The sequence below is a fragment of the Syzygium oleosum genome, unplaced genomic scaffold (genome assembly GCF_021117445.2).
Source record: "Syzygium oleosum isolate NSW1041296 unplaced genomic scaffold, Sole_v2.1 Sole_v2.17, whole genome shotgun sequence".
NCBI classification, from domain to species: Eukaryota; Viridiplantae; Streptophyta; class Magnoliopsida; order Myrtales; family Myrtaceae; genus Syzygium; species Syzygium oleosum.
In genome coordinates this window covers 2,181,380-2,197,858 of record NW_026607501.1, presented here as the reverse complement: position 1 = coordinate 2,197,858, position 16,479 = coordinate 2,181,380, and the positions used below count along the sequence as shown (strand labels likewise).

The window sequence follows — 16,479 nt, the reverse complement described above, 5'->3', positions numbered from 1 at the left end:
GTCTAACGGGTCATAAGTGGATCGCATGTAAAACTCATCATATCCCGCGACCCAGATGCATCGAGTGAATTCTTGTTGCAGGTCGAATTCTCGAGAGCTCCAGATCCTTCCTAGTGAATGTGAAGCGAGAACAAAAGAGAGGCGTGTCATGCTTGAGCTTCCAAGTCGTGGCATGTCGTTTGCATCAAGGTCACGCTGATGCACCGTAGTTGAAGGTCCAATGTGTTTCTCCACCGTCGAAAACCTCCAACTACGTTCCTCCCCTCTTGACCTCACATTAGAAAGCCAACCAGAGCTGAAGTCCTACAAATTATTGTCCGTTGTTTGTGCAGGGCTACTCGAAGGTCCACGTCGTCACTTTTACATTAAACGGACAAGGTGAAACCAATTTAACCCCCACAAACATGCATCCCGTGGAACCAACACCATCCACCAATCTCTCTCTCTCTCTCTCTCTCCGGCACTATATAAATATCGCTTCATATCACTCACTTTGTAGTTCAAGACAGTAGCACTTCAGTCTAGTCACATTCGATTCGATTGGATACTTTGAGTATTGTTCTACTAGTTTTCCCAAAACTCTGGTCATTTTTTCAAGATCATGGCCTCAACAATCCTGATGCACTCGATCCCTGCGAGTCCTAGGACCGCGATTGACATTAGTCCCAGGAAATCTGTCGTGAGAGGACTTTTCCCTGCCAACCATAGTCCTAGGTTGGCTCCCCGAGTTGCTTTGCGCGTGAAGTGTATGACTGAGGTAAAGTAGCAGAATTTCGATTGATCTTGCTTATTACTTCAACAATCTGATATTGGGAAGTTACTTGAATTAACATTGGTATGTGGTGAATATTGCAGGAGAGGAAGCCAGGTTCGAACCCATCTGCGAAATCGAAATCAAAGGTATATTTGTGCTTGAGAGTCTTCTAGCACATGAATATGAGTTTTGGGAAGGCCTTACTTATGATCTGTCGCTTTTTCTACTTAAAGAGCTCAAACTTTATGATTGAAGTTTCCCAATGACAAGTGCTGTAAGAGAAATTGATTTGGTGATTCTCCGCTGATTGAATTTAGGATTGAAGTTTCCTAATGATAATTGTTGTCAGAGAAGTTGAACCGGTGATACTCTTCTGATTGAATTTCATATCAAGTGAGATCGTCGGTCGTTCTAGAGACATGATTGCTTCCTTGGCAAATTATAGGTCCTCTTGTAACTGTTTCAAACACATAGACCTGACAAGTTAGTTGGATAACGAGTGTGCCACAGAGGTGGTGTGTGTAAAGAATAGTACATACACGATATGTACTAGTTTTATGTCCTTCTACATTGACTAAAGATTGGTCAATCGATTTCACCAAATATATTACTACTCCTTGCGTAAACTAAGTTGATCATGATGACAGGTGAGCACCAACTTCACAGATGTGTTTGCATTTAGCGGGGCGGCGCCTGAGAGGATCAATGGGAGACTCGCAATGATTGGCTTTGTGGCGACCATTGCGGTTGAACTATCCAAAGGCCAGGACTTGTTCGCTCAGATCAGTGAAGGTGGCATCCCGTGGTTCATAGGGACGAGCATTCTGCTCTCGGTCGCATCTCTTGTTCCGCTATTTCAAGGAGTCACGGCCGAGTCAAAGTCAGACGGGTTGATGACTTCCGATGCCGAGTTGTGGAATGGAAGGTTGGCGATGTTGGGACTGGTCGCGCTGGCCTTCACTGAATACGTCAAGGGAGGAACACTTGTGTAGGGTTTCGGAATTAGAGCATGTACTTGGAAAAGTAAATCAGAATGTAATCCTCAGAAGCCAATAAAGTGCACCATGGTCTTAATACAAATATTGTGCACAATACCTTCTTGGTTAGATTTCACATTACAGTAGTTGTCATACTGCAGATCATTCTCTCAAAGGATATTACAATGTATTATTCAACGTGGAGCATAAATTTAAGAAAACTCCTTTCGTAAGTAGAAACATCTTTTCGTATGAAGCGGAAGTAAAGAAGCATCGATGAATTTACGAGATGGTAATCGTAAACTAATAAGCCGCAGGCGCCTTTACCAATGAGTTGACGACGAGACCCAGATGACTAAAATGATGGACAACCCGTATGCATCGAGTGCTCATGCTCTGAATTCTTTGTTGCAGTTCAAATTCTCAGGAGTGTGCTCTGGATCCTTCGCAGTGAATATGCCTTTAAAATGTGAAGAGAGACTAGAAAAGACTGGCCTGTCATGCTTGACCTTCAAAGTCGTGGCATGTCGATTTTGTTCAAGTCATGCCGATGCACAGTAAACCTATTCAATATTCCATATTTGATGGGTTGAATAATTATACGAATTAATTATGTTCAGTAGATGCATTATATATGAGTTTAGTATGATAAAACCCAAATAAATATGGGTGTTTAATTGGTTCGAACCCAAACCCAACCCACTTTTATGTCTCGTTCTTCACCCTCTATGATAAAATGATAGACTTCTCGGACTATATCAAGTTTAGAGAAGTCTTGATGGGCCCTACTTCGCCCTTACTAAAATATCAAGACGGCCTCTTTTATTCCACATTGTTTTTTATTTTAGTTAATCTTGTAAGTTTCGTTCGTTAGTTGTTAGAGTATATCTTTCCTTAGTTGCATTTGGAATTGATATTTTTATGTAATATTATAATCTTAGTCTCATTGCAATCCATAGTCAGTATAAATCATCTTCTTCAATATCTTACATTTCATTTAATTAAAATTTCAATACCTCCACGTTATTGGTTGCTGTATATTTGTATATTCAAACTAAGTACTAACATTCTCTTTTTTATTTATTTATTGTGAGTCAATACAAAAATTGAAAATTCTATGCAATGTTGAAAGCCGATTCTTTAGTATCTTACTGTTGAAATAACGATTTTATCCAAATAACATATACAGATGAAGAGCTTAAAATGGGTTAACTAGGTGCATATAGATTTCATAGGTTGGATTTAATATTGAAGTATTTTAGTAACTAAACTGGGTCGGGTATGAGTCACTAAATTTGGCATATAAATGAGTCAATTTTGGTTGGACTATTTTCGATTTAACCTAAATCCCATCATTGGACGGCCCTGATGCACGGTAGTTGAAAGGTCCAAGTGTTTCTCCACCGTCGATAACCTCGAACTACGTTACTCCACCCTTGGCCTCACATTGGAAAGCCAACAAGAACTGAAGTCCCACAAACCATTGTCCGTTGTTTGTTCAGGGGCTAATTCGAAGGTCCACGTCGTCACTTTCACATTAAACGGACAAGGTAAAACCATTTTAACCCCACAAACAAGCGTCACGTGGAACCAACAGCATCCACCATTCTCTCTCTCTTGAGTACTGTTCTATTAGTTTTCCCAAAACTTCTGGTCATTTTTTCAAGATCATGGCCTCAACAATCCTGATGCACTAGATCCCTGCGAGTCTTAGGACCGCGATCGACATTAGTTCCAGGAAATCTGTCGTGAGAGGACTTTTTTCTGCCAACCATAGTCCTAGGTTGGCTCCCCAAGTTGGCTTGCGTGTGAAGTGTATGATTGAAGTAAAGTAGCAGAATTTCGGTTCATCTTGCCTATAATGTCGACAATTTGATAATGGGAAGTTACTGAATTAACATTGGCACGTGTTGAATATTGCAGGAGAGCAAGTAGGATCTGAACCCATCCCCGAAATCGAAATTCAAGGTATATTTATGCTTGAGAGTCTCCTAGCAAATGGATACAAGTTCTGGGAAGGCCTTACTAAAGAATGTCACTTTTTCTATTTAAAGATTAAACTTTAGGATTGAAATTTCCTAATGATAAGTGCAGTCAGAGAAATTGAACTGGTGATACTCTGCCGATTAAATTTCGTATCAAGTGAGATAGTCAGTCGTTCTAGTGACCTGATTACTTCGTTGACAAATTATATATCCTCTTGTAACTGTTTCAACCACATAGACTTGACAAGTTAGTTGATTGACATTGTGGGACAGAGGTGATGTGTGTAAAGAATAGTGCAGACACGATATGTACTAGTTATATATGCTTCTACATTGATTAAAGATTGGTCAATCAATTTCATCAAATACATAACCACTCCTTGTGTAAACTAACGTTGATTGTGTTGACAGGTGAGCACCAACTTCACAGATGTGTTCGCATTCAGCGGGCCAGCGCCAGAGAGGATCAATGGTAGACTCGCAATGATCGGCTTTTTGGCAGCCATTGCGGTTGAACTGTCCAAAGGCCAGGACTTGCTCGCTCAGATTAGTGAAGGTGGCATCCTGTGGCTCATAGGGACGAGCATGCTGCTCTTGATCGAATCTCTTGTTCCGCTGTTTCAAGGAGTCACGGCCGAGTCAAAGTCAGACGGGTTGATGACTTCCGATGCCGAGTTGTGGAACAGAAGGTTGGCGATGTTGGGACTGGTCGCGCTGGCCTTCACCGAATATGTTAAGGGAGGAACACTTGTGTAGGGTTTTGGAATTAGAGTATACATACTTGTAAAAGTAGATCAAAATGTAATCCTCAGGAGCCAATAAAGTGAACCACTGTCTTGATACAAATGTTGGGCACAATGCCTTTCTTGGTTAGGTGTCAAATTACAGTAGTAGTAACCCTATAGCTCATTCTCCCAAAGGATATTTCAATGTATTATTTAACATGGAGTATACTTTGAAGAAAATTCCTTCCGTTAGAGGAAAGATCGATTTGTGTGAAGCGGAAATAAAGAAGCATCGATTAATCTATGAGATGGTAGTTGCAGACTAAATAAGCCGAGGCACCTTTGCCAAAGAGTTGACGAGGAGACTCAAATTACCAAAAACATCATAAATCTATTGTACTTGTTTCAATTCACTCATAAACCTTTAAATTTTTTCAATTTAGTCCTCAACCTTTTGACGAATTACCAATTTAGTCCTTCTGCCAATTTTGAGCGAAATTGCTGATGTGGTGGTTTAATTAGCAATGGCAGTCCTGACGACGGTCAATGTTAATGTGGACAATTTTTTAAAATTTTCTTGAATTTTTTAGTTTTCTTTTTTTTCGTCTTCTCTTTTTTTTATTTTCTTTTATTTCCTAACCCTAGGTCGGTGAGGGCTGCGACGCTCTCACCGACCAATGGGCAAGAGTCGTGGCCCTCGCCTAGATCAGCGCAAGGATGTGGAGGTTCTTACGCAAACCAAGTGAGGGCATCACGGCCCTCGCCGGCCCAGGGTTAGATAAAAAGGAAAGAAAAAAGAAAATAATAATAATAATAAATTCAGAAAAATTTTAATTTTTTTTTAATTTTAGTACCGCCAGTTTCACAAAGGACGGCTGGTGCTAATTAAACCGCCACTTAAGCGATTTCCGGCCAAAATTGGACGGAATGACTAAATTGACAAATCGTTAAAAGGTTTATGACTAAATTGGCACAATTAAGAGGTTTAAGACTAAATTGACACAAATGTAACATATGTAAGACTAAATCGGCACAAATGCGATAGGTTAATGACTCTTTTGGTAATTTCTTTCTTAAAATCACACGGATCTCACGGTTTTCAGAAGTAAATCAACTAATGCATCAGTAACAATTATGGATAGCCCGGATGCATTGAATGCTCTCGTTGCACTTACAAATTTCTCAAGAGAGCTCTAGATCCTTCCTAGTGAACGAGCCCTTTGAAAGGGGAAGGCTGGCGTACCATGGCATGTCGTTTTCATGAATATTCCGCCAATGAAATTGAATTGCAGGTCTCATGGGTTTCCCCACTGTCGAACAAAACCTCGAACGACGTTACCACCCTCTTGGCCTCACATTCGAAAGCCAACAAGAATCGAAGTCCCACCGCAAATCATAGTCCTTTGTTTGTTCAGGGGCTATTTGAAGGTCCACGTCGTCACTTTCACATTAAACGGACAAGGTGAAACCATTTTAACCCACCACAAACTTGCATCACGTGGAACCAACACCATCCCCCAGTCTCCATCTCTCTCTTCCCTGGTGCTATATAAACACGGCTTCATTCCACTCACCCCATAGTCCCAAATCAGTAGCGCTTTGATCTAGTCAGATTCAGTTCGACTGCAACTCTTTTGAGTGCTGTTCTTCTTGCATTCCCGTAACTTTTAGTCATTGTTCGAAGATCATGGCCTCAACAATGCTGATGCGGTCAATCACTGCGAGTCCTGGGACCGCGATCGATATTAGTTCCAGGAACTCTGTTGTGAGAGGGCTTTTCCCTGCCAACCATGTTCCTAGCATGGCTCCCCGAGGTGGCTTACGCGTAAAATGTGTGACTGAGGTAAAGTAGTCCGATTTCGATTGATCTGGATTTTTGCGTTGGTAATATGATATTGGGATGTCAGTTGAATGGACATTGGTGCGTGGTGAATATTGCAGGAGACCAAGCCGGAAAGTAGCACGGAAATGCCAGCTTCCGACATTCCTTCTTCGTCGCCTACACTGAACCCATCCCCGAAACCAAAAGCAAAGGTATATTTATGCTTAAGAGTCCCCTAGCACATGAATACGAGCTCGGTACACGTTGCGTTGTCTACTCGAAGAGTTGAACCTTTTGGATTGAAGTTTTCTAATGGTAAGTGTTGTTAAAGAAATTGAACTGGTGATACTCTGCTTACAAGTTGGTTGAATGATTTATGTGCGACAGAGTAGGCGTGAAGTGCATACTCTCCATTTACTAATGACATGTCCGTTGACATTTACTAAAGATTGGTCCATTATTATTACCACGTAAATAACTCCTTTCATAAACTAACGGTGCCCGATCATATTAGCAGGTGAGCACCAACTTCACTGATCTGTTTGCATTCAGCGGGCCGGTGCCGGAGAGAATCAATGGCAGACTGGCAATGATTGGCTTTGTGGCAGCCATTGCAGTTGAACTGTCCAAAGGTCAGGACTTGTTTGCTCAGATCAGTGATGGAGGTATCCCGTGGTTCATAGGAACGAGTATTCTGTTATCGGTCGCATCTCTGATTCCGCTTTTTCAAGGAGTCACGGCTGAGTCAAAGTCCAGCGGGTTGATGACTTCCGATGCCGAGTTGTGGAACGGAAGGTTTGCGATGTTGGGACTGGTCGCGTTGGCTTTCACAGAGTATGTTAAGGGAGGAACACTTGTGTAGGGTTTTGGAATTAAGGTCATATACTTGGAAAAAGTAGACCAGAATGTAATCCAGTGAACCATTATTTCAGCACAAATATTGTGCATAATGCCTTCTTGGTCAACGTTCGAATTACGGTACTCGTTCTGTAGATCATTCTCTCGAAAGATATCTCAATCGATTGATCAACATGGAGAACTCCTTCCGTAAAGGAAACATCCTAAAAAGTTAGGCCTTGATTAATTTTTGAGATGGTAACTGCAAACTGCTAAGCCATAAGCACCTTTGCCAATGAGTTGACCATGAGAGCCAGATGATTGAAAGGTGAATGAAGAACATCCTTAAAACAGAAGGATCTCAAACTTTTCAGAAGTAAGTCAACTAAAACAGCAATTATAAAGATGAATTGAGCAAGTTCAGATCGGACATGAGTACGATATCAGAAAAATTCTCGAAGCAACAGATTTTGCAAACCAAACTAGATCAAACTTCAAATTTACCCCTTCTAAGTAAAATGTTGGAAATTCACCAACTTGCCAACAACTTGTCTGGAGAACGTAAGTGCTATCAACCATTGAAATATCTTCCATCGGATATGTAGCATTCAATTGATAAATAACTCACAGCAAAGTATATCTTCAAAAAAGCCGCTCAATCATGATGGAACTATCACAACCGATGGATTTCTATCCAAAAACACAAATCTAGAAACTGCATTGTCCGATAAAACAACATTGGAGAAGGATCTGACCTAAGAGTACATTGTTTGTTTTTAAGAACTGCAATCTGGGGCAGGCAGATAGCGGACGTAAAGCTTGGTGCTTTGTCTCCTTTTCTTTACGGGCTTTGATCATCTCCTGTTTCAATCCAGACCAGCCTCTTTACCTAATCATGTAATAGATTCTTCAAGTAAGCAAATAACTTTGATAAACAAAACCAAAATGTAGTAACTGACTAATCAGTACTTGTTACAACATTCCCCTAACTGTAGGGGTGTTCCTTCTCATAACAGTTCGGTTACATTCGCGAAGCCGCAACGTGTCCAATGTATGCCGGTGAAGTCTTCTGGCTCCAGGAATGCCCCTAACCAGGGTTATGTACAAGTTATGGCTCCATGCAATCGGCACACAAGCCTTGTAAGCTTTGAAGGCATTCATGCTTCCCCCTTTCTCAGCGACACTGGAGGGGGGACATCAAAATTAGCTTTTTCCATGACAAACCCCAGACAGCGATGAATGAACAACTAGAATGAAGACACGCAATGTGATAATTTGGTTTAACTAAATCAGTTGCTATTGGTAAGATAGGTGGGAGAACTCAATAAGTTGGTGGAGGAAGGAAAGATAAAGTATATTGGTTTTTCAGAAGCTAGCTTCGCTACGATAAAGAGAACTCATGCCATTCATCCACAGCTGTGCAAATGGAGTATTGTCAGGTCTACACCTATTATCCTCAAGATGTTTGTCCCCCCCTCCCCTCAAGATATCAAGAAATGTGGCAGTTTCAGAGAACTTGGCATAGGGCTTGTTGCATATAGCCCTCTAGGTCATGGGTTCTTTGCTGGGACGACAGTCGTTGAGAGCTTGCCACGTGGAGAGCCAGTTGGTATGTTTTTTGCAGTTTATTTTGATGATATCGATCAGTAGTCTATTGGCAAGAGAATTCAAATTATGTGACTATCCAAACCAGGTACATTATTTTTTTTTCGATATTCAGACTTAATTAGTAGAAAAGACAGCAAGCGGGGCGAGCAATCCTGCTACAAGCTCAACAAACAGCAACTAAGAGACCCAAACTAGAAGTCCCCAATTACAGCACATCTAATGCCTATGTAAGGACACTTTTCTCTTGACATTCAAACAACTACTGAGTCTTTCTCTAACCAACCTCTTAATTTGCGAGAGGATTGCATCAGAGCATACAGGGAGAGTGGGATTACGCAGACGACATTTTATTGCCTTAGAAACAAAATTTTCGGATTTCTTGGTGATATATCAGTGGTAGATAAGTTTCCATGTTAATTTTCTATTGTTATGTGATAGGCTATGCATCCAAGATTTATTGGAGAGAACTTAGAGAAGAACAAAGTCATGTATCAAAAATTTGTTGACCTCGCTGCAAAGCATGGTTGCACCGCTCCTCAATTGGCCCTAGTGTGGTTTCTGCATCAAGGGGATGACATTATCCCGATACCAGGTAACAATTTCACGCAAGCATTGAGTCACATAATAGTAGATTTAGTGTTAATATGCCACTAGTTGTCGATTTTTGCAAAATGAGGATAGGTATGTCAAATCAGGCAGTTGATGTTTCAATGTTTGTAACAAACTATAACTTTCAGTTGCGATGATATAGGGACCAGAAAAGTCAAGAACCATGAAGGCAATATTAGATCAGTGGACCTAAGCATAGCCAAGACGAGATGAGAGAAATTTGTGATGTCGTGGCCATGAATGAAGTAAGTGATTCAAGACAGTTAGAATCATTCGCCAAGTATTCATGGAGATATGCATATACCCCAGCAAGATAATGCACAATGTGAATAAAACATTGACCATGGATGTGCTCAATGGATGCACTTTCCCTTTGTTATTTCCACTAGTTGCTGTAAAGGAGAATATTGTAGTCAAAGCGCGAGGTCAGTGGTCGCGATATCCACATTTCGGTCTCATCATGGGGAGCCTCAGAAATCATGAAATCATTGATGTGAAAGACATCTATGTCCCTCCGTTCTACGAGCTTCTTGTGGTAGAAACTGTAGTGTATGCCTGAAAGTTAGGTTTCAACAAGCTGAGATGTTCTTTAAGGTGGAGATGCTTTGCCTGTGCTATATTCCGATCTAATATTTCATCAGTTGTGCAACAGTGAGGTTCAGCTAATGGAGCAGAATACCGTGGGGATCATAACTTGTTGGTTTGAATAGCTTCACACACATAGACAGGTAATATCCGGTACACAAAGTGTGTTGCTTGATCCTTCTAGTAGCATGTTCAATACCAAATAAGCAGGTCAGAAAAAGCACCTGGAGGCAAGTTTGGTGCCATAACATGCTCCTGCATTGCTTATCAATATGCTCTGTAAAAACCTCTCCAAGGAGATGGTCAGAAGCAAAATTTGTCCAAAATATGTAAATTGTGGGGTCTGAGATACAAGTGTAGTTAATGCTTTTCAAAATCAGAATACTTATTCCGCCACTGTAAGCAATAAAAGCTCAATACCTTTATCATAAGGAGAGAGATAAAAAATATATAGATAAACTTGTTGATAAATCTGCAGGGACCTAACAGAAATTAAGGTGCTTCAGTCACGGCATACCCGTGCTGATGTGTGAGACTTCAGTTTCCATTGGGACGCACAATAAAAGGCTCAAGCCTTCATCATCGGAAACCCACTTTGAGCGAACCCAAGTTAGAGCTGATTAACGTATCCAGCGGATTCTGCTTTCAATTAGAACCTTTAAGTTATGGAGTTATGAGCTCACTAGCCGATAGATATTGCCCAACAGTAGTTGAATTCGACACATATTTCGATCACTGGTCTAGCGGGTCATAAGTGGATCGCATGTAAACTTCGTCAAAGCCAGCGACCCAGATGCATTGAGTGCTCATGAACCGAATTCTTTTTGAAGCTCAATTTCTCGAGAGAGCTCTAGATCCTTCCTTGTGAATGCGCCTTTGAAACGTGAAGAGAGACTAGAAGAGTGGCGTGTCGTGCTTGAGCTGCAAAGTCGTGGCTTGTTGTCCTCATCAAGGTCACGCCATTGGACGGTGGTACTTGAAAGTCCTCGTCTGCTCCGATTGGTTCTTTACCAAACTCAAAAACCTCGAACTACGCTACTCTTCTCTTGGCCTCACGTTCGAAAGCCAAGAAGAACTGTAGTCCCACAAACCATTGTCCATTGTTTGTTCAGGGGCTATTTGAAGGTCCACGTCGTCACTTTCACATTAAACGGACAAGGTGAAACCATTTAACCTCCAGCAACATGCATCACGTGGAACCAACACCATCCACTAGTCTCTCTCTCTCTTCCCCCGACATTATATAAATACCGCTTCATATCACTCACTCTACAGTCCAAGACAGTAGCGCTACAGTCTAGTCAGAGTCGATTCAGTTGCACACTTTGAGATTAGTATTGTTCTCCTAGTTATCCCAAAACTTTTGGTCATTGCTTGAAGATCATGGCCTCAACAATCTTGATGCACTCGATCCCTGCGAGGTCTAGGACTGCGATCCACGTTAGTTCCAGGAAATCTGTTGTGAGAGGACTTTTCCCTGCCAACCATAGTCCTAGGTTGGCTCCTCGAGGCAGCTTGCTTGTGAGGTGCATGACTGAGGTAAAGTAGCAGATTTTCGAATGATCTTGCCTATAATGTCGACAATGTGATATTGGGAAGTTTATTGAATTAACATTGGTACGTGGTGAATGTTGTAGGAGAGCAAGCTGGATCAGAACCCATCCCCGAAATTGAAATCGAAGGTACATATACGATTGAGAGTCTCCTAGCACATGAATGCGAGTTTTGGGAAGGCTTTACTTATGCACGTAGCTTTTATCTACTTAGAGAAATTAAACTTTAGGATGAAGTTTCCTAATGAAAAGTGTTGTCAAAGAAATTGAACTGGTGATACTCTGCTGATAAAATTTCGTATCAAGTGAGAAATTCACTTATTCTAGTGACATGAATACTTTATTTGCCAAGTAGAGGTCCTCTCGAACTGTTTGAAAACACATAAACTTGACCAGTTAATTGGATGACAAGTTTACGACAGAAGTGTTGTGTGTATAGAATAGTGCATGCACGATATGTACTAGTTATGTGTCCTTCAATCAACTAAAGGCTGTCAATCAGTTTCACCAAATACTTAACTACTCCTTGTGAGAACTAAAGTTGAGCACGTTGACAGGTGAGCACCGACTTCATAGATGTGTTTGCATTTAGCGGGCCAGCGCCAGAGAGGATCAACGGCAGACTCGCAATGATTGGCTTTGTGGCGGCCATTGCGGTTGAACTATCCAAAGGCCAGGACTTGTTTGCTCAGATCAGCGAAGGTGGTATCTCGTGGTTCATAGGGACGAGCATTCTGCTCTCGGTGGCATCTCTTGTTCCACTGTTTCAAGGAGTCACGGCCGAGTCAAAGTCGGAGGGGTTGATGACTTCCGAAGCCGAGATGTGGAATGGAAGGTTGGCGATGTTGGGACTGGTCGCGCTGGCCTTCACCGAATATGTCAAGGGAGGAACACTTGTCTAGGGTTTGAGTATTAGAGTATATACTAGGAAAAGTCGATCGTGATGTAATACTCAGAAATCAATAAAGTGAACCAATGTCTTAATACAAAGATTGTGCACAATACCTTCTTGGTTAGATCTCACATTACGGTAGTTGTCATACTATAGATTAGGGAAAAATGTCAAAAAAGTTTTAAATCTTGTGCATTAGTGTCAATTTAGTATTAAACCTTTTTGTGTTAAACCTTTTTTTTTATATCAATTGAATTCTAAATATTTTGTCTTTATGTCAATTTAATTATTTTGGCTAATTTTGATAAGATATTATTAATGTGGATGCCAGCTAGCCTACATGGTATCACCGGCGCTGACGTGTATAATTTTTAATAATTTTTTGTTTTTTTTATCATTTTGTTCTGATTTTTTTTTTCCTTTCTTCTTTTACTTTTGGCTGGTAATCGGAAAAATTAGCTATGAGATGATAATTGCAGGCGAATAAGCTGCAGGTACCTTTGCCAAAGAGTCCTATTAGAAACAAGGACGTACTTAAAATCAGAAGGATCTCAGGATTTACAGAAGTAAATCAACTAAAGCAACAGTAACAATGATGGACAACCCAGATGCATTGAGTGCTCATGCACATTCTTGTTGCAGTTACAAATTCTCAAGAGAGCTCTAGATCCTTCCTATTGCATCAGCCTTTTGAAACGTGAAGAGAGACTAGAGAGAGTGACGTATTATGCTGCCCTGCAAAGTCATGACATGTCGTTTTCATCAAGGTCACGCCGATGCACGGTAGCTAAAGGTCCAATGTGTTTCTCCATCGTCAGAAACCTCGAACGACGTTACTCCCCTCTTGGCCTCACATTCGAAAGCCAACAAGAATCGAAGTCCCACTACAAATCGTAGTCCTTTGTTTGCTCCGAGGCTATTTGAAGGTCCACGTCGTCACTTTCACATTAAATGGACAAGGTGAAACCATTTTAACCCGCCACATACATGCATCACGTGGAACCAACACCAACCACCAGTCTCTCTCTCTCTCTCTCTCTCTCCCGGTGCTCCATAAATACCGCTTCATTCCACTCACTCCATAGTCCCAACACAATAGCACTTCAGTCTAGTCATATTCCGTTCAATTGCAACTCTTTGAGTGTTGTTCTACTAGCGTTCCCAAAATTTTCAGTCATTGTCCGAAGATCATGGCCTCAACGATGCTGATGCGCTTGATCCCTGCGAGTCCTAGGACTGTGATCGACATTAGTTCCAGGAAATCTGTTGTGAGAGGGATTTTCACTGCCAACCATGTTCCTACGATGGCTCCCCGTGGCGGCCTGCGAATAAAGTGTATGACTGAGGTAAAGTAGCACGATTTGGATTGATCTAGATTATTGCGCCGGTAATATGATACCGGGATGTCAGTTGAATAGACATTGGTGTGTGGTGAATATTGCAGGAGACCAAGCCGGAAGGTAGCACGGAAATACCAGCTTCTGAAATTCCTTCTTCATCGCCTCCACCGAACCCATCCCTGAAACCGAAATCAAAGGTATATTTATGCTTAAGAGTGCCCTGGTACATAAATACGAGCTTTGAGGAGGCCTATACACATTGCGTTATCTACTCAAAGAGCTGAATGTATTGGATTTAAGTTTCTTAAATGTTAAGTATTGTTGAAGTTATCAATCTGGTGATCCACTGCTGATTAAATTTTGTGCCAAGTGCAGTAGTCACGTATTATCGTGACATGATTACTTGTCAGCACATTATAGGTCACTTTTTCTATCTCATAGATTTGACAAGCTAGTTGGATGACAAGTGAGCAAAAGAGGTCGTGTGTATATAAGAATGTATATGCTATATCTACTAATGTTATGTCCTTATACGTTAATACTCCTTGCGTAAACTAACGCTGCCCCATCATATTGACAGGTGAGCACCAACTTCACAGATTTGTTCGCCTTCAGTGGGCCAGTCCCGGAGAGGATCAATGGCAGACTCGCAATGATTGGCTTTGTGGCCGCCATTGCGGTCGAGTTGTTTAAAGGCCAGGACTTGTTTGCTCAAATCAGTGAAGGTGGCATCCCCTGGTTCATAGGGACGAGCGTTTTGCTCTCGGTTGCATCTCTGGTGCCGCTGTTCAAAGGAGTCACGGCCGAGTCAAAGTCAGATGGGTTGATGACTTCCAATGCCGAATTGTGGAATGGAAGGTTCGCGATGTTGGGACTGGTCGCATTGGCCTTCACCGAATATGTTAAGGGAGGATCACTCGTGTAGGATTTTGGAATAGAATTTTATACGTAATCAGAATGTAATCCTTCCAAGCAAATAAAGTAAACCATTGTCTTGATGCAAATATTGTGCACCATACCTTCTTGCGATCTCAACTTACATCAGTTGTCATACTATAGCTCATTCTGTCGAAGGATATTTCAACGAATTATTCAATGTGGAGTATACTTCAAAGAGAACTCCTCCCTTAAGAAGAAACAACGATTTGTATGAAGCGGAATTAAAGAAGTGTCGATTAATTTAGCAGATGGTAGTTGCAGACTAATAAGAAGCACCTTTGCCAATGAGTTCACCATGAGATTCAGATGACTCAAAGAAGAAGGAAGAACAAACATAAATCAGAAGGATCTAGGGCTTTTCAGAAGTAAATCAACTAAAGCACTTCGAGATGAGACTCAGTTGACTAGAAGGTGGACGAAGATCTCACTTAAATCAGAAGGATCTCAAGTTTTCCAGAATCAACTAAAGCATCTCACGATGCGACTCAGATGACTAAAAGGCGAACGATGAACATACTCAAATCTGAAGGATCTCAGGCTTTTCAGAAGTAAATCGACAAGAGGAACAATTATAAGGATGGTCGAGCGAATTCGGATCGCCCTCTATATGAGGACGGTATCAAAGAAATTCTCAAAGCAACAGATTTTGCAAACAAAACGAGATCAAATTAACTTCAGATTTTCCTCTTCCAAGTCCAATGGCAGAACTCACCAACTCAGCGCCAATAAATCTCAAGAAATTAAGTGCAATAACCCATTGAAATATTTATCAGCGCTGTTTTCTTCCTGATAATGATGTTGACACCTAAATTTTATCTCGTCATTTAAAGTTTAAGTACATAGAAAATTAGAGATCAAGTTTTAACACCTAAACAAAAATGTTTTCATTAAATTACATGACATATAGATATTAGGCGCATTTGCATTAATATAATTTTAGTGAAACATATTTTCATTTTATTATTTTATGTTGAAAAATCATTATAAAAATTAAAAAAGAAAAAAGAAAAAGAAAAGAAGGAAGAGACAAAAATGGGGAATAAGGCTGAACAGAAGGACAATGAGCTGGCAAGGGAGGAGGAGCCCAAGAAGACATTTTTATCTTCTTCCTTCTGGAGACGGAACTGTCGCCGTCGACTTCCTCGACCTCGCTCGACCATCCGGCTACTGTCGCCGTCCGACGACCCTGTTCCGGTGTCCTCGTTCTCCCGATTCCTAGCATTTCCGGAAGGGTCACTCGAGGGGAAGGGGGGGCAGCAAGGAGCGAAAAAAGAGAGAGCTTGCATCTGAGAGAGTTTTGAACGAAGGGGATAGACGTCCAGAACGGGAAAAGAATGAAGAAGGGGCCGAGAGCTGGAGCGTTCCTCCGACAACCACTGACTGCGCCGGAGCCTTCGTCGACGAGGCGTTTGTCCAACATTTTCCCTCTCCTGAGCCAAAGCCGCGGAGATGGTGTTTGCGGGAGGAAGCGCCCTGAGCCGGGCGCGACCGCTTGACGCGCTGGCCGCGGTTGGCGAGGTGGCCGGCCAGACGGGGCACCGAGGTTGGCTGGTTCAGGGCAGGCACCGGCACTAGGGCCGGCAGCGGCGCTCGCCGCGAGCGGCAGGGGAGAGAGGAAGCGAGAGCTGGCTTGAAGGAGAGCCAAGACCGGGAGAGAATCGGAGAAAGGAGAGATTTTTGCTCGTTCGCCGGTGGTCCGTTTGAGTAGCTGACGTTCCCGTCGAAAGCTCCACCTGCTGGCCGCCGTTCGTCGTCGTAGAAGTCACCCGAACCAGGTAAACCTCTCGGAAAATGCCCTGTTTCTTTTTCTCCGCCTACTGGTTTTTAAGATCGTTGAACCAACCGACGAGGTT

General features: G+C 41.9%; 3 protein-coding genes and 1 pseudogene across 5 annotated transcripts; all 4 read left to right on the top strand.

Annotated features, from left to right (window-relative positions):
- The first annotated feature begins 451 nt into the window (after positions 1 to 451).
- On the top strand, positions 452 to 12,565 carry LOC115694319 (early light-induced protein 1, chloroplastic-like). 3 transcript variants are annotated; one of them, XM_056319168.1, is made up of 3 exons: positions 452 to 757; positions 856 to 900; positions 12,013 to 12,554. In XM_056319168.1, exons 1-3 carry the CDS (start codon positions 602 to 604, stop codon positions 12,355 to 12,357), a joined length of 546 nt encoding a protein of 181 aa, XP_056175143.1. In that variant the 5' UTR covers positions 452 to 601; the 3' UTR covers positions 12,358 to 12,554. The 3 variants fall into 3 exon arrangements, with proteins under 3 accessions (XP_056175143.1, XP_030477313.1, XP_030477312.1); XM_030621453.2 differs by lacking the exon at positions 12,013 to 12,554 and adding an exon at positions 1,402 to 1,834 and having other exon boundaries at positions 486 to 757; XM_030621452.2 differs by lacking the exons at positions 452 to 757; positions 856 to 900 and adding exons at positions 11,162 to 11,441; positions 11,540 to 11,584 and having other exon boundaries at positions 12,013 to 12,565.
- LOC115694321 (early light-induced protein 1, chloroplastic-like) lies at positions 3,402 to 4,569 on the top strand (annotated as a pseudogene).
- On the top strand, positions 6,008 to 7,255 carry LOC130134376 (early light-induced protein 1, chloroplastic-like). The gene is made up of 3 exons (XM_030621448.2): positions 6,008 to 6,284; positions 6,383 to 6,475; positions 6,781 to 7,255. Exons 1-3 carry the CDS (start codon positions 6,129 to 6,131, stop codon positions 7,123 to 7,125), a joined length of 594 nt encoding a protein of 197 aa, XP_030477308.1. The 5' UTR covers positions 6,008 to 6,128; the 3' UTR covers positions 7,126 to 7,255.
- Positions 12,566 to 12,928: 363 nt separating the features above from the next.
- LOC115694316 (early light-induced protein 1, chloroplastic-like) lies at positions 12,929 to 14,691 on the top strand. Its single transcript, XM_030621451.2, has 3 exons — positions 12,929 to 13,693; positions 13,792 to 13,884; positions 14,268 to 14,691. Exons 1-3 carry the CDS (start codon positions 13,538 to 13,540, stop codon positions 14,610 to 14,612), a joined length of 594 nt encoding a protein of 197 aa, XP_030477311.1. The 5' UTR covers positions 12,929 to 13,537; the 3' UTR covers positions 14,613 to 14,691.
- Positions 14,692 to 16,479: the final 1,788 nt, after the last annotated feature.

Bases quoted from the DNA above. Each gene is read 5' to 3' on its own strand.
- LOC130134376 (XM_030621448.2), top strand. From the start codon at position 6,129: ATGGCCTCAACAATGCTGATGCGGTCAATCACTGCGAGTCCTGGGACC. The intron at 6,285-6,382 runs GTAAAGTAGTCC...TGAATATTGCAG, and splicing joins GCGTAAAATGTGTGACTGAG to GAGACCAAGCCGGAAAGTAG. The intron at 6,476-6,780 runs GTATATTTATGC...TCATATTAGCAG, and splicing joins CCCCGAAACCAAAAGCAAAG to GTGAGCACCAACTTCACTGA.
- LOC115694319 (XM_030621452.2), top strand. From the start codon at position 11,286: ATGGCCTCAACAATCTTGATGCACTCGATCCCTGCGAGGTCTAGGACT. The intron at 11,442-11,539 runs GTAAAGTAGCAG...TGAATGTTGTAG, and splicing joins TTGTGAGGTGCATGACTGAG to GAGAGCAAGCTGGATCAGAA. The intron at 11,585-12,012 runs GTACATATACGA...GCACGTTGACAG, and splicing joins CCCCGAAATTGAAATCGAAG to GTGAGCACCGACTTCATAGA.
- LOC115694316 (XM_030621451.2), top strand. From the start codon at position 13,538: ATGGCCTCAACGATGCTGATGCGCTTGATCCCTGCGAGTCCTAGGACT. The intron at 13,694-13,791 runs GTAAAGTAGCAC...TGAATATTGCAG, and splicing joins GAATAAAGTGTATGACTGAG to GAGACCAAGCCGGAAGGTAG. The intron at 13,885-14,267 runs GTATATTTATGC...TCATATTGACAG, and splicing joins CCCTGAAACCGAAATCAAAG to GTGAGCACCAACTTCACAGA.